The sequence below is a fragment of the Bactrocera tryoni genome, chromosome 4 (genome assembly GCF_016617805.1).
Source record: "Bactrocera tryoni isolate S06 chromosome 4, CSIRO_BtryS06_freeze2, whole genome shotgun sequence".
In the NCBI taxonomy this organism is placed as follows: Eukaryota; Metazoa; Arthropoda; class Insecta; order Diptera; family Tephritidae; genus Bactrocera; species Bactrocera tryoni.
The window spans coordinates 13,166,322-13,183,959 of record NC_052502.1 but is presented as its reverse complement, the minus strand read 5'-3'; the positions used below and the strand labels follow the sequence as shown (position 1 = coordinate 13,183,959).

At 42.8% G+C, this 17,638-nt stretch overlaps 1 protein-coding gene across 2 annotated transcripts in view; it reads left to right on the top strand.

Annotated features, from left to right (window-relative positions):
• LOC120776002 (runt-related transcription factor 3) overlaps positions 1-17,638 on the top strand; it is a 96,672-nt gene that overhangs the window by 45,308 nt on the left and 33,726 nt on the right. For both annotated transcript variants that reach the window (XM_040106435.1, XM_040106434.1), the window contains exon 2: positions 10,831-11,477. In XM_040106435.1, the coding sequence (XP_039962369.1) occupies positions 10,967-11,477 (511 nt within the window). In that variant the 5' untranslated portion in view covers positions 10,831-10,966. The remainder of the gene's footprint in view (positions 1-10,830; positions 11,478-17,638) is intronic.

The window sequence follows — 17,638 nt, the reverse complement described above, 5'->3', positions numbered from 1 at the left end:
AACACTAAATTAATGTAACACCACAGCAACAACAACAAACGCATGCAATCAATGCGCTGCACCACAAAAGATTGTTGCAAGCATTTTAGGCATATGCATGAGTGTATGTATATCTTCCAGTGAATTTAAGGCTGCGAAATATTCCGTACATGCAAAAACCAACAAAGCAATTGCCTCAAGGCCTCTTTGTTGGCCACCGAAACCGAAAATGAAGTTTGCAACACAGCCGCACAAAAAGTGGCAAGTAATCAGACCTCAAAACCAATACCACAGACACCAATACTAATGCCAACAACAACAAGGACACATAGTCAGAACACTACAACAACAAAAAACAAGCAGACGTTGCTGCAACACCAACGCAACAACATAACGATGGGTGTGTGTGTGTGTGTGAATGTGAGGTCAAGACTGAATTAACCGAAAATTGATAAATTATCCTGGCCAAAGGCTCAAGCTAGCGACTAGCACTACCTTTTTTGTTGTTTTTGTGCATGCGGAGCCAGACAGTGTTGGTGAGTAAAGTGCTTTCGAGCAATCGTTTACGGCGGCAGCCAAGTCAGCCTGCACATGGAGTGCCTTGAAAGTGATTGCATGCTGCAAGGCATTCTTTAGGCTACCAACAACAATGCAGACATGCTTTGCCATTCTTTTCGCACTTGCAACACACACTTGGCAGCCACTGGAGGGGTGCAGGCGGTCACGTGAGCATGCAGTTTTGCATCTAATATGCGCTTTACAACGCACTGAATGATGTTGCATGCCACACGCAAGTTGTTGCGTCTGTGCCACATGCACTGCCCCCGATTTCCGAGCAAATAATTACAGCATTTCTTGCATCATCATCTGCTGCCTGCCACATGCACTCACACTCACGCACTTACACTCACTTATTTGAAAGAGACTAGATCTTTCATGCTGCCACCTTAAGTTGCATGCAACAATTTTTCAATTGCAACGTGCATGTGTGTTTGTGCGTTCAATTTGTGACTGTCATGGCATTGTGCAAAATATTTTGCTTGCAAAACATCAACGACTTTTGTGTTGTTGTTGGTAGCACAGGCCTTGTTACCGTTGCTGCGGCTACTACCCCAAGCGCTGCCTTATCTATGGTCAGTGGCTGTGCCACAAGCATTGCCACAGTCGTTGCTAATGATGGCGTTGATGGTGGCAACAGCGTACATCACAACGGGCAATGTTGCAACAACAACAACAAAAACAACAAAGTGGCAACAACAAACAAACAACAAAATTGCAGTGTCACGACATGCTACAGATGATGACAACACCAACGTTGATGACCTCATCGCACTCAACGGCGCGGTGGTATTGCAAGTGTGGCACGTTGCATGCTACTGAGTGCATTTAATACACTCGTTTTACGCATTTAGTGTGGCACACACGCACACCACGCACACACGTATGGGTAGAAAGGTAGGCAGCACCGCCAGTGGATATCAAGAAGAAGAAGAAGCAGCATTCGCATAAGCAGTGCAACAGCAGAAAAGCCGCAAACCGGATGCCAAAAGCAACTGGACTTTTTGGTCAATTTCGGGGTTACGGCCTGTCACTTGAGTTCGCCTCGCAATTTTGCAGCCTATAAGTGTCGAGTGGCAGCACTACAGTCAGCGCCATAACATGTTGCAAGTTGTTGTTGTTGCACGTTGCTGTGTTGATAAATATGCCAAACAGCTAAAGGGCGCGGATGCATGTGTACGCCTGAGCATAGAAATCACGTTTGGCCACGCATTTCACGACACACCTCCCCCTCCGCGTCCGCGCGCCATGCCACACCACAAACACTACTGGTCACCACCATAACTGTCGCCGCATATTTAGGCCGCTGAGGTGCCATGTGTCAGTTGCAATAACCAGCATTCCAGTGTTGGCCAACGCCGTTCGACCGGCAGCCGTGTGTTGTTGCCACACCGCAATGCATCCTTGGTAGTTTCCGGCTATCCTGCTGCACGCTACATGCCGCCCCAGTAACGGTGCCGCACAAAGGCGAAAAGTGCATTTTCCCAGCAATTATAGTTCTAATGCCAGCGTTGTTGTTGTTGTTCGTTGTAATGCGTGATACGCAACGGCCCCTGCGCGCTGTTGCAACATCATTTGCGCTCTTGGAGCGCAGCAATTTACGTGTTCATCCACTGCCAGCTGCCGTCTGGGGATTTGGCTGCATTTTCGTTGGCATTTTCCGCTTCACCTTGCCACACAGCGCTCCTTTGCGTGTGCTTGCAACGCACTCACGCGCATGCAGTGTTAGTTTTACGCTGCTTGCCACAAGAGCTTCGGCAGAGCTTAAAGTGGCGTAATAAGTCCTGGCGTGTCTGGTCGCCGGCATGCAGTCGGAGGCGCCACCAACACCATCAACATCAGCGCCTTCGTTGACGACTTGCTGTTTATCGCTTGGACGACGCGCTCTGTGTAAGCGCTCGGTATATGTTGCACAAACAACAACGTGAGTTGTGTGACCGCTTGTTGTTGCCTGTGGTGCACCCTACTTGGCTGGAAGATAAATCACTTTGGACGGTGCGTAAACTGCATTTACGCAACGGCACACAGTCACACACACACACTCAGAATGTGGAGTCATGTGCGCTCTGCGTGCCTTAGGTCCGTCTTCTGTCAACTCCTGCAGCGCGTCTTTCTTCTCGGTCTCTGCGGTCCACTTGCGGAGTGAACGATTAACGAAATTTTGCTTTCGTGGCGCTTGTCACTGCAGTTGGCTTGCCACACACACATACACACTCCTGCGCATTGCTTGCCTTATGAACTTTTAGTCGGCATGCACTTGCAACATGACGCTTTATGCCGCTGTAGAGGCGTGCAAGCAATGAAAGCCAGTTGTTTTATGCTCGTAAATTGAAAAATCACAATCCAACTATGTCCATTGGGCGCACAAACACACACATTTCTTTGGCAACTTGATGCTTTTGTGGCAAGTTTGCCTTGCAACGCTTAAATGACTGTTGATTGCTGGCGGTAGTTTTTGCCTACACTTTAAACTGGGCAAAATATGGTGCCATAAATTTAACTTCAAAGCTGTTGAGCACTAAAAATAATTGCTTTTAAAGTGACTTATGACAAAATTGGCTGAAAGTGAGGTTATGAAGGAATCCTTAAACATTTCCATACAGAAATAAAATCTGATTAGTCATAAATAAATCATAAGTAAATTGAAGACTTGTTTTACAGTTCATAATGAAAATAGTTAATAAGTACTTCCGGAGGTTAGGTTAGATTAGCTTAGTCTGTTAGGCTACTGAACCACAAGTTTAGGTCCTTAGCGAGGTCTGATGTTGATGAAATACCGTTTCCTAGTTCATGAGTCTTCGGAATGTCAGCGCTTGCAGCGAATTTCAGTAGATTCTGCGACCTCATTAACGACATTTCATATGTGATCATACTGTGGGACCCCAAATGCGTGAAGTGCTAGCAGTCTAATGCGCAACAAGTTCACAGCATTGTTTACCTGGTGACTTTCTCATGACATTTCTTGCAATCATGTTCATACAGTCTCTTTTATTAAGAATGAGTAGGAATTTTGTGTATTTCCAATCAACCGATTGACATGATACACGAATTTTGCAGTTTTGCATTCCAATAGATCATTGTTTTGATCTTCTTTGCCACATTCCAGACCATTTTAAATGCATTGCTTTTCAAGGCACTTCTGGTCGGTATGTGGAACGAGTTTAAAGCCTTGATGGCTGTTTGGCTCTCTACGTAGATGTTAGCTGTGGAGTTGCCTCCAAAAGCATTAGAGCGCTTTTCCAATAGCAAAAACTTCTGATGGAATATACTGAAGTGATGTGGAGGCTTAAAAGCCACCAACCAACCCACAACAACTCCCTCCTCCATTTTTGATCCATCCGTGAACATATTTAATATGTTGCGCTCAGCGATGCATATCCGCCAATCATTTGTTTCCAACTTTACTTTGAATCATCTTTTCAAAATGAAAAATTGGGATCATGTGGTCAGTGCTTGCTAAGCCGCTATTACTTACTGAGCTACATCTTAAATTTCTATATATAAATTTTCCTGTCGCCAGTAGTCGTCCCGTCGACTTTGCCGCTAAGTTTCTTCTATTGGTGGCAAATTTACTGAATCGAAAGCTGCCGTTGGGAGGGTTCTTAGTGCTCCCATTATGCACATCACAACGAGCCGCTGAATCATTTCTATTGTTTTTGGGTAGTTAAATTTCCGTAAGCCTGTGCACCGAAGAGCAAAAATGTTCGTATTATTGCTGTATGGCATGAGAGAGGAAGATAGCCTCAGTTTTTCCGAGCATTTGAATACAAATCATTTTGGTGCGCCACATTCAATAGAGTTTCTGGTTTTTTTTTCAAAATAAATTCTGTTTGTTTTCTGCTTGTTAAAACCCGATCCATAGACACTTAATTTTTGCCTTCACGATTTTCTATGAACAGATAAAAAACAGTATATTGTAGCAGCAGCGTCAGTTAAAATGTTCGTAGTTTTCTAGCCAGGGGTGTAAAATCAACTTTATTAGAGGAGCTACCAGTCAAAAAAAAAAAATACCAAAATCTACTATAATTCTACAGCTGAGCGATTGCAAGATGACAGTGATTGAACGATGACTGAATTGTGTTCCTCCTTATCGCCCGCAGCATTGCAAAACAAGTGAATCCGTATAAAGGACTGATTTTTTTATTCATTCATCTTCAAATAATTCAGTTCCTTAATATAACTTGATGGGTGGAGCAACAGTAAATAAATGTGAAAAACTAAGCTACTGCTTAAGCTCTCCCGTTTCACATTAGAATTACCCTTTAAAAAAGTATTTTCAATAGATGTTACACATACATATTGTCATTGTCGCAAACGATCCCATTGAAAGAGTTGCAATATTCCGAAATGCTTATAGAGCGGAGTTTCTGGATGATAGTGGATTAGCAGCCATATACGATCTATATATGGTATAACCGGCTCATATTGTTCAAGCTTAAGCTCACACAAAACGTTGTTATTAAGTTTTTATGGTTCGGAATGCTTAGACGATTTTTGGGTTACAGAACGGTTAGCGTTAGCTTATGGATGTTAATGGTTTTACTTTTTAAAGCGATATTGGCTGAAAATTAAAAAAAAAAGATCAGATTGCCTCAATTAAGACATAACACAAATAATAGCCAGACAATTTGAAGCACTTGAAGGCCAATGCAATGAAATATATTATAAAGACATTGCTCACAAACGTTTAGTCATAATTTTGTGTTTTATAAACAATCAGTATACCTTCAATAATTTGGACTAGTTCTTAATATCTCATTCTTTTCATATAGCTTTCGATTCTTTATCAAGTTTTTTGCGTGTTTTTAAAACATTATCTGTCAGATAATTGATAATTGTTTTTTAATGTATTGGTTATGTTGAAGTTGGTGAACTCGACTTTTAAGCTGAATGACGCTACATCCTCTAGTTCAGATGATATGATAGAAAAGGCCCTCTAAGGACAATTTTAAGATTTTAGTTGCTTTTTGAATAGCCCAAGTGAATTAATGGCATTGTCATTGAAATTTTTTCTTCTTCTTTTTTGGCGGTTATAGCCGAGTTTGTAACAGCGCGTCAATCGTTCTTCCATTTGGCTATTTGGCGCCAATTGGAAAGTGTAGCCGGGTCCTTCTCCACCTGGTCTTTCCAACGGAGTGGAGGTTTTTCCTTTCCCCTTCTTCCACTGGCGGATACTGCGTCGAATATTCTCAGAGCTGGAGTGTTTTCATACATTCGGACGACATGATCTAGCCAGCGTAGCCGCTGCTTCTTAATTCACTGAGCTGTGTCAATGCCGTCGGACAGTTCGTTCTACCATCGACTGCGCTATTCGCCATTGCCCATGCATAGAACCATAAATCTTCCGCAGAACCTTTCTCTCGAAAACTCGTAACATCGACTTATCATATGTTGTCGTCGTCCATGCCGCCTCTGCACAATCTAGCGGGACGGGTATGATGACTGACTTGTAGAACTTGTTTTTTGTTCGTCGAGAGAGGGCTTTACTTTTCAATTGCTTACTCAGTCCGAAGTAGCACCAGTTGGCAAGAGTTATTCTGCGTTGGACTTCGATGCTAACTTTGCTGTTGGTGTTTATGCTGGTTCCAAGATAGACGAAATTATCCACGACTTCGAAGTTATGACTGTCAACAGCTACGAGGGAGCCAAGTCGCGAGTGTGACGAGTGTGTGTTTTATGACAGGAGATATTACATCTGACCCTTGTCCACTATAGGACAGATTTTCATCATTTCTTTGTCAAACCTGGGGAAAGCAGAACTTATGGCGCGATTGTTTTGGCCAATGATATCAATGTCATCGGCATACGTAAGCAGCTTTTGGAAGATTGCACCTTTTCTGTTCAGTTCTGCAGCTCGAAATATTTACTCCAGCAGAGGACTGAAGAAGGTGCACGATAGAAAGTTGCCCTGTCCGAAACCTCGTTTGGTATCTTACGGCTTAGGAAGTCCCTACCGATCTTGACGGAGCTTCTGGTGTTACTCTACGTCAGTTTTTACGGGTCTTTTCCAAAATCAGTTGTTGATTTATCAGGCCTAAAGCCAACCTGATAAGTTCTAGTTCTTTTGTTTTGTTGACCATATTCTGCAAAGAAGCTTTTGCATGCTACTTATCAGTTGAGCTATTCAACCGGTCCCCGTAGCTTTTTTGTTCTTAAGACTACTAATTGCTATTCGAACTTCTTCTCGGCCGGGCAACGGAACGTCTGCTCCATCGTCTTCGATTGAGTAATTAGATTTACCATCTACTGGTGTTATGCTTTCACTGCCTTTCGGCAGGCTGGAAAAGTGTTCCCGACATAATTTCAGTATCCTCTGGGTATTAGTCACCAGATCGTTTCTGGAGGTTCTAGAAGAGTATGCTCCGACCCTTAAACCTGTTAGTTGATGCATCTTATCGTAAAATTAAAAAAAAAAAAATACTCATAAAAAATAATGGCAGATTTTCTGTAACTGATCTCAGATATTAGACAGGATGAGCAAAATATTTTTAATTCCGTAATGTTTTCGTTTATCTCATATGATATTTTTAACAAAAAACTTTCTGCCCCAAATATATTCATTTTTCCGTAAATTTAGCATACAAAATCAATAAAGAAAATTAGTAGAAAACATAAATAAAATTTTTTTCCAACTCAAATATCTAGCCAAAAAATATATTAAAATAATTTAAGCAATTTCAGCGAACCAATTAATTAAAATGAAACTATGTGCTATTCTAAAAAAAAAAAATTCCGCTAAACCCAAATCTTATCAGAAAAAAGTGTGGCGAGCAACAACACAAATTGCGAAGCAGACTAAAAGCCACCAAATCGATTGATACATTGACCGCAGACATGGAAGGAAGTCAGGAAACCATGAATTTTGATTTACCGAAAGCGAAAAAGTAGCCAAAAAAATATGAAATGGCAGCGGCAGCCGGAGTCTAAACACCAATAGCGGCAGCAAGGTGACAAACCGCGACTGAAACAAAAACAACAAGAAATGGGCGCACTAATCCTAACGGATATACACGGCTGGTGTCACTGACACCACGGCCGGCGCTTGGCAGACCATTAAACGTAACGCTGTCGGAGCTGTCGAACAATAAAACATTACCGACACCCTGTATGCATGTGTGGAAGTGGCAGTGTGTGCGAGTGTGGTAGAGAGTGGACAAAGCGGGCAGACGAAAAAACATCAAAAATGGAGTATGCTGTTTAATATCTTGTGGCATGTTGCACGTACTCCATATGAGTATGCAAAATTGCGCAGACAAATGCCTCCACATAAGAGTGTGTGTGCGTGTGTTGGTGCGCGCCAAAAAAAAAAAAACAATTTACGTGAGCAACAAAAGCGAAGTATGTTAACACCGTTAAATGTGTGGAGAGCAAAAAATCGCACGGCAGCAGCGACGTAAAAAATGCTGGCTACAAAGAGCGCAACAAAACCCCGGCAAGCCAGTACTCGGCTCTGACCCAGCCCAAGCCATCTCAACCCCTCGGTCAGCTTGCGCCGTTCACTGCGCGTAAACCCTTACGTTTTTGGCCAGAAGTCAACCAACAGCTGCGGCATTTTTAAGTAATTTTATCGGTCGCCGCGCTTACTCCGCGCACAGCGCACCCCACCACAATCACAAGCGTATCAGTTGTGCCACGTTGTTTTTGCGCATTTACCGTTGCGTTGTCCAGCACTTTGTGCCACTTTCATGCGCGACTCCTTTTTGTTCTGCATGTTGCCACATTTTTTTTATCACTCCGTTGCGCCGCAGCTTCGCTGGGAAAATGTAGTCGCGCAAATATTGAGCGGCGGTTGGGCGGCACATCGGTGGAAATCGTCGTGTTAAACAAGGCCATCGTCATGTTGTGATTCCATCCATAAAAGCATTTAACATGGCCAGTTTCGGTGGCGCAGCCAAATAACCCCAGACTACGAGGCACTCTCACACTCTCACACACACACGCGCGCATATAAGTGGCATATTTACATAGTCCTTTGTGGCACGAAAGGTTGCGAAAATGCCGGAAAAAAGGCGCAAAAATGTGCGAACAATGGTTGTGGTTCTTTGGCAGCGACTACACAAATAATTGGAGTAATATTTGTAGCTTGTATGCGAAGCTGCTGGCTTCTGGCATTTATGTACTCGCCCTTATGGCTACGCTCCGGCACCTTGGCCATTGTCATGTGCCCGGCTGCCAACAAAACCGGAGCAAGGTGTAGGGTGCTTTGGCAGTAGCATAGCTTGATTTTGAATTATTTAACAAGACTGTGATTATGCCTCACCTCAGGCACAAAAAGGTGCTTGAAATTACTGTTTATAAGAAAAAAGTTACTAGAAAGAAAAAATGTCTGGAAACAAAAAATTGCTTCGAAAAATCGATCGAAAAGCAAGCAAAAAGAGAATGCCCTTTTTGAGCATCAATTTCATATAAATATTAATTGGTAGAGTTCCATTATGCCGTGTTTTGACTTTTTACTTGTATACTTGTAATACCCAGCTGGCACCGAGCTTCCACTAAAATGCTGTAGAACTAACAGATGGCGCTCCAGTAGAAATAATTGTAAAAATTTGCATTCACTGACCAATTTCATTTAGCGTTGAACAAGATTGCGTATTTTCATCGAAAAGAATAAAGATTATACAAAATTATTGATCCGCTAGGTGGCGCTTATGTTAAATTGTTGGTGTTATTCATATTTACGATCTCAGAAAACTCAGAAAACTATGATTCGATATATATCTGTAAATTAGTAAGCGAGGTATATTACTGTGAGAAATAGTTCCACATATGTTGCTGGTATCAATTTAATATTCAAAAGCCTCAAAAGAAATCGTATTCAGAAAAGATGAAGATCGATAGATCGCGAAACAACCCTACTAAATTTCATCATCATCATAGTCAAAAACCCAAAAAATTACACTCAATGCCATCTTACACGTTGAAATGCAAGACAAAGCAGCCAGGTATCTGGCTACGAAGACTGCTATTAGCCTCGAGGAAGCTGGATATATGAGGAGCTGCGTTCTGAAACACACTGAAACTTTTACTGCTTCGTTTTCATTCCTCACAATCTGGATCACTGCATCGCAGAACCTTTTCTCGGCGATTCCTGCTCAGCTCACACACCTGCGAGGGACTTGTGGATAAGGAGGAGTCGTTGGAGAGGAGGTGCTTTCGCGGATGAAGTTTTCTATTGGTAGCTCTGAATCAGTTCTTATTTCAGAATACCAGACTACTTTAGCGTCTTTCAGGCGAATGTGGCTGCCATCAGGGTAGCTGTGGACCTACCGATTCGAAGTGCAGCTTCCATTAGTAGACCAATTTAGTTGTGGGTATTCGTAATTTCTCTTTTAATTCAATATGAAGAAGACAGTAGAAGCAGAGGCGGAAGACCCAGAATGCCATACCAAGAGACTAATCAAATTTTTAGCTTTAAATAAATTGAATTGTGTCTTAGGAACTTTGGCAAAAATATTTTAAATGACATTCTACGGTAGAGAGCCCAGCTGTTGGAGTTCTCATTATAGATTAGGTTAGGTCATATGGTTGATCCAAAATTGATGGATCCCACTTGAAGAGACATTCCTCATTTATTTTATGCATATACTTATAATAGTGGATCACCGGATCCCCATAGGTCGACGAAACGTTTTGAGCTAGTCGGGTTCGCCAAAGGAGTGGCTACCGAAATAGTTCAATCTCTGTTTGGCAAAAGAAGAGCAATGATGAAAATACACCTTGTCTTCTTCCATACAGGTTTGACAAAGAGGGTTCGACAGAATATTTAGCAGCACCACGTGGGAACCTCTTGGACAGAGACCAGTCAGAAACCTACAGCTGCGGCGAGATTAACTCCGTTCGGAGGAGCTCTTACGCCAGAAGGACCACTGTGCCAGAAGCAGCTCGCAGTCATACAAGCTCTGTTTGTTCACTAGCGCTTTCAGTGCTCACTGGAGGACCTAAGGTCCAAGCCCAGATCGTAAGAAGATATGGGGAAAACCGACTCGCTTCCAAATGGGTAAAATTGGAGAAACAGTAAAATTGGAGAAACAGCTCATCAGCTCGGAGTATTTTTTATGAAGTGCTTAAAGGAGGTGCGGATTAGTATAACAGGAAATCTGAAAGATCTATACCAATTTTAAATTACTAGTAACCCATTCCTCTGCAGAAGAACTACCTCTATTCTGTTCTGAACTGACATGATAGGGTGCGCCAAAAAGATCATATCACCATATCTGAAAGCAATGTCTATATTTATGAATCCTAAACACGATTAAACATTAACCATGACTTTTCTTTCTTCCATCTTTTCAGAAGCCCACTTATATAACATAAGCAACTCTACCAATCACTCCACACACTAACTTTTTCATTGTCGCCGTGCTACAAAGAAAAATTTGCAAAAATTGTTCGCCTCAAACAAGTCGCCTGCGGCCCCAACCACTACAGAATGCATCTCACCACAACGACCAACACCGTCGTCGCCAACAATGCGGGCGCGACACAGAATAGCAGCAACAACACAAACAATTCCAGTTCAAATAATAACGGCGGTAGCAACAACAATAATGCTACAAATGGCAACAACAACAATTCCAATGAACAAAACACACCGCCAACGGCTGCCCAACTGCTAAATGAAGCCTACACAAAGATGACCTCGGACATATTGGCGGAGCGGACTTTGGGCGATTTCCTCACCGAACATCCCGGCGAGCTGATACGCACCAGCAGTCCGCTGTTCGTGTGTACCGTACTGCCGCCGCATTGGCGCTCCAACAAGACGCTGCCGGTCGCCTTCAAAGTTGTCTCGCTGGGCGATATCATGGATGGCACAATGGTGACGGTGCGCGCCGGTAATGATGAGAACTACTGCGCCGAGTTGCGGAATTGTACGGCCGTTATGAAGAATCAAGTGGCGAAGTTCAATGATTTGAGATTCGTCGGTCGCAGCGGTAGAGGTAAGTAGATAATTGATGTTTTGTTACTGATCATTTGAGGGAAACATATTTGCTTGGTGGAAATCTATTGAAGCACAAAATGAGCAGAAATTCTTGGATTTTGCAAAAAACTTGGCTAAAATTTCCGCAATATTCCAAAATATTATAATTCTGTAATTATGGTTTGGTTATTCGAACTCACTGGGCAGTGGAGTTCTATTATTGGGCTTTGTAGTCAAAAATTAATAATCTTGCTTTCACTGTGGTTGTAATCCCTCTAAATTAGACATATAAGTTTGTCAAGCATTTGTTGGGTTGAAGTCATTCCCCTCTACCATTCATGTTTACTTAGTAGATCCACTCAAAACCATGGAGACGCTAATCATTGTATGAGGGATTAATATCAAATTCGAAAATCAAGCATAACTTTTTCAGTCGGTTGCCTTATTCTGCTGTAGAGGAGATATTGGCAAAGGTGGGGTCTCTCACCAAAAGTGGCCTTATGGCTCTACGACACCATAGTCAAGGCCATTATTTTATAGGGGTCTAGAGAGACCACACTTGCAAAGAAACTCGAGAGCGTTCAACGGGCGGCGGTCATCACCATGTCTGTGCACCACAGGCCCACTTCAACCATAGCACTTAACGCCATCTTGTACATAGTGCTCATAGACATCATCGAAAGGCTGCGAAAGTTGCTATCAGACTGAGACAATCAGGGATCCTAAAAGAACACGTGTCCGAGCACTCGGAAATCGCTTTGACTTTATACCTGATCACTTGGATCACGGAGTCGCCAAACCAAACTCTGGCTGATCCTTCTCTACCCATATACCGGCAAGGGAGTTAGGGTTGGGTTGGTGGAGAGGGGCAGTGAGCTTCTTTACAAATGGGTCAAAGCTTGGGAGAAGGTTGGCGGAGGGGTTTACTGTCTCTCTATCAACTACAGTTTCGGACTTCCTGACTATTGATTTAGTGATCTCTTTGCCCTAAGTAAGACTAGTTTCTTTCTAATTGTAGAGCTTTTAAGAGACCATTACCTTATTGGCGTCTATGTTGCAAGGCTTGGAATGTTACCAGACGTCATCTGCAGAAGTTGTATGTACGAAGATGAAGTAGAAACAACTCAATACCTCTTTCTTCTGGATGATAATTTCTTTCTACTACGACTTTCGTGAATATTTGCGACAGGTGCATTACTGCGAAAACTGCTCTAAAGCTCTGAATATGGTCATATTGAAATTCTCTCCTCCTTCAATTGCATCGCCGAAAACAACAACAAGCTACTCCTAGCGTCGACTGTTTCTCTACTCTTCTAGCCACGACAGATATTTGGACTTGTAGAAATCGCTGGAGAAAAGGCGCATTGAGCTTTGTCACGGATGCGTCGAAGCTTAGAGAGTCACTTTTTCCGCATAGTCCAGTCTTAGGCTAAAAATCTCATACCCTACCTACATAGATACCACAGTGGACCAGCGTTATAAGCTGTCCAAGTGAGTTCCCTTTTAGGCTCGACTAATTAACCTAACCTAACCTAAGGTTACCTAGGTCAACTGAAAGTAGATAGGATAGATAGTTTATGGATAGATGATTTTCCGCCTTCGATATATATTCATAATAAAGTATTAACGGAATTCACTTGTACCCAAAATTTGCTCTCATATATAACACTATGTTCCTTTTTGCCCTGCAAACCTAAAAGGAAAACCTTCAAAAAACGTAGTAACAGTGTTTTTTATTTCCTAAAAACTTCAACCGAAATTTTTTCTCAATTACACCCTCAATTAAGAGTTAATATTTGTTTGAATGCCGGCATAATTGAGTGGATTGTTCTGGCCGAACAATGAAACAATTTCGAAACACCAACAAAAGCAAAATACGGCGGTGGCGAAAAAATCAGGAAGCAAAACTAAAACAACGAAAATTCGCAACAATCAAAATGGCAACATCAGCAGTAATGTCTTTCAGCAGCTGACAATGCAACACTGCACACCAACACACACACACCAAACACACGCTCGAGCGAAGAAGGGAACGTAAAGTGGCAACACTTTGGCAACCAAAGTGAGCCTTTTAGTAGCAACATTTGCCACACACGCACACAAACTCTTCTGGATGCTGCAAATTCGCTTTTGTTGTACGACACACGATTCCCAGTTGTTGTTGTTGTTACCGTTGCCGCTATTATCTTGCAACACTTGGAATTTGATTGTTGTTGAGTCAAACTTAAAGTGGCGAAATTGTTGGCAGCACAAAAAAACAGCCGTCGTCGCCACCGCCGAGAGCAGCGGTTTCTCGCTTAAAAAGCCGCCTCACACCGCTTGGGGACCCCTCATACCTCGCACATCCCTTGGAGAGCTAAAGTTGTCCATTAGACAGCGAAGGCCCGTTTAACAACTGCCACTTCACAAAAGCTCAGTGTTTTAGTCCAAAATGCGCCCTTTGCCTTACTGACCGGCGTTGCCACTTTTTTGATTTTTTTTGTTTTTTGTTTTGGTTTTTGTCAGCAAGTAATGCAATTTCGTCAGCAGCAAAAAACAATTGAAAATATTTCGCAACAAAGCACTCCACTTCGAGTGTCCAACAACACCAACAACAACAACAGCAGCGAGAGCAACCAAAATGCGAGTAAATTAAAAAAGTGCAAAACTTTCGCTTTGCCAGCGCGCAAATGAAAATGAAAAGGCAAAAGTTTTGCGTGAAACATAAGCAAAAACATCAACAACAACAACAAGTCTAACGTGCAACAAAATCAACCAATTTGGCAGCTCGCTGTGGGAGCCCGTTGCACAGGCGTCTAAATGTGTCGTGTATTTATTTCGCAGCAATTGAAACTTTGCTAAATTTTTTACAGTTTTATTTTTCATTTACTGGCGCTCCCTTGAACCCTTACCATGCGCCCTTTAGTTGTTCAGCTGTCGCTTTGTTGCCTCTAATGGCAGCCGAACTAAACCGCTTGTTAAGCGGAAAAGTGTCAGCACGCGGTCAGCTTCATTTGGCTGCCGTTTTTGGCATCGCCACTCCCACTTCGGACCTTAGTTTTTCTGCAGTTCTCTTCCTCCTGTTCTTGCAACAGCAAAAAGTGTTTGAAAAACGCGTTTTAGAGTGGCAAATTAATTTGCATCATTAATAGTGTGTTTGTATTAATACAATAATGAAACTTTTTTTGTGTCTTTTACCGTTATCAGGAAAAAAAATTTAATTCTCTGTTGCACCGAAGCTAAAATACCCTTCACAAATAAAGAAGTTTTCCATACATGAACTTGATTTTGATCGGTCAGTTTGTATGGTAGCTATATCTGTAGAGTTCCTACATCGGCGGTTTCGGCAAATGAGCAGCTTTCTCGGGAGGAAATTACGTGTTCAGATCGATATCCCAAAACCTGAGAGACTAGCTCCGGCTGACAACTACAATCAATAGTACAGGGGATCAAACCAATGTGTTAACCAATACCCTGAAAAGGCAGGCTTTTTCAGTACCAATAAGCAGTGTGGAATGGACACACTAACCACATTTGTAGGGTACGAGGCCCATCAAAAACCTTTGCTGTACTTTAGGTTCGGCACCCGGCTCCAAACCAACTCCACATTCAACTTACCCGCATTGCGGTTTTAACCCCAACCATCGCGATACTCCCCGAGGGACCAGTCCGCATGAGCACGTTGGAGCGAACTCTAAGGGCTCTTGTTCTCTGTGGTAACAGACCTAAGCTTCCGGTTGGACCTCGTAGCCAAAACAGCTACCAGTTGGGCTTCCATACTCTTCTGGACTTATAACCAGAAGGGTTGGACCTCATATGCCCCTTACACGAACACACCGTTTACACAAGAAGTGAACACTGATTCCCAGTTAAATGCCTTCACCGCCTAAATATCTCAGGCGTAAAACACTCTAGCTGTTCGGCATTCCGACTAAGGATCACACCGCTAACATCTAAACTTCCAACAGTCTTAGCCGGACTCCAAGCTACCCAGATTCCTAATGTCTGAGTTCATCGGGCATTTCACCCAGTCCTCTAATCGTTCCCCACAAAAGCAGCCTGAAATAGGAGCTTCTGATGCAAAAATGGATTCAGAGGCGCAGACTCAGGCCCTAGACCCTCTCTCTCCACATCATCAAAATCGGAAATCCAGTCATACCGCAGCAATGACACACTCAAGCACCTTCTTAACCTGAATGCAACAGCAGGTCAAGAGGGGGTATACCTAACCAAACCTGCATAGCATCCGTTGAGACGGTGGGACATACAGACAAACAGGCAATTATCGTACAATGCTGTATGATGAAGAGTTTTTGGCACCACAAGACTGTCGTGGCCGCTTCCCACCATGCAGTGACTCCATAGGTGGTACAGGCCGCACACAAGCCACGATATGTGGTGCGAACAGCATGACGTCTGAGACGCCAATCACTCCCCAAAATGCGTCTTACTTTGCTTATGGTTGCTAGCAATCGCTGCTTCACATTTTCCAGGTCAGCCCCAGGTATTTGACTTGCGTCACATACTGATGCTGACACCATTTACCGGGACAATCAGCTCTTAAGCAACATTGTCACCATTTTTCCCAATTTCTAAAAATTGTCCTCCCGCGCGCTCTAACTCAGACCGCAAACGACCTTCAACCAGAAGAAGACTGTTCGAAAAGTAGCTCCACCAAAGTGTAATTTTCGGACAGTCAAGCTTCTCTGGTCGTTGCATCACTCGATCCCAGCTTAGGTAGTCAAACGCCTCTTTGGCTGGGGGACATATTTGTTGAAATTCTCCCTAACAAAACTCTGAACTTAAACTATTCATCCTCAATACTGCGTTCATTCCTGATCCCATACTGCCTATCGGACCACATATTTGGTGTTAGCTCCTGAAGCTGTTCCACTATAACTCTTTCCAGCACTTTTCCAAGTACTGGAAGGTGACTAATGCCCCGATAAGAACAAGGATCGCTCCTGATCTCATGATTGGACTTCAGGAGAGGACAAACCTTGCGTTTTTCACTGAAGGATCGACAGACCTTAATAAATGGACACAACTCATTATGTTAATTATGTATATATTCAAATTTGAAGGTATCCGACGTTTCCTGTTGGCTGTAAAGGGTATACAGATATTGAATAATTTTCATATAGCGATTAGATTAATCAATGACTTCATTGTCATATTTTCCATTATCTACTTATGTGTGTAGTTTTATATATAGTCGCCATTTTTCTAACGCCAATACCTCATAAAGGCGATCACTTTACTCAAGTATGCAATAACTATATTATCTTAGATAGTTACATCGAATAAAAATAGAGCCGGACTTAAAAACGAAGGATTGAGCCAATATGAGTTCCTTGCACCAAGTATTCACGACAAACCACCACCTTGAACCCATATTTTGGTTTGATAGATTGCCTACTTTGTGTTAATATTCTGCGGTTTGTATTATAAATTTGGAAAATGGCGAAAAGAGCACACAACCGGTATACTCAAATTTGGAGTAGAGAGTAAGAGAGAGTACATACTTACAAGTCTCTCTTGAGACGGATTTTTCACCAGCACAACAATTTAAAATAGACAGAATCAGGTAGTATTCACTTGTTGCGAAGTTTGAACGCGGGCTCTCCGCAAGTCCGCCATGAAACTTTTTCGCAGGTCGAATTTCAGTCCAGGAGGTTGTTTTTCCACTATATAGGCACCTTCCACTTTGAGCGCCGAAGAGTATACTTTACCGCAGGCTTTTTACTGAATATTCGAAGCTAGAGTAAAGAAGCCGACAGGGTAATGCTCGAAAATTCTACGAAAAAATGGTGCGGCTTACAGAAGGTTTCAAGACCGGAGCATACTCTTGTAGAACCCCCAAAGGTGATCTAGTGACCGATACCCAGAGCATACTTAGATTATGGAGGGAACACTTCTCTAGCCTGCTGAATGGCAGTGAACGCAAAACACCAGGAGAAGGAGAACCCGATTCCTCAATCGATGACGATGGAGCAGACGTTCCATTACCCGACCATGAAGAAGTAGCAATTGCCCGCCTGAAGAACAACAAAGCGGCAGGGGCCGACGGACTGCCGGCCGAGCTATTCAAACACGGCGGCGAAGAACTGATAAGTGGACGAAAGCATGCTACCTTGATTGGAGATTAAGTGTTATATGCCCAATCCATAAAAGAAGACCCCACAATCTGCGCCAACTATC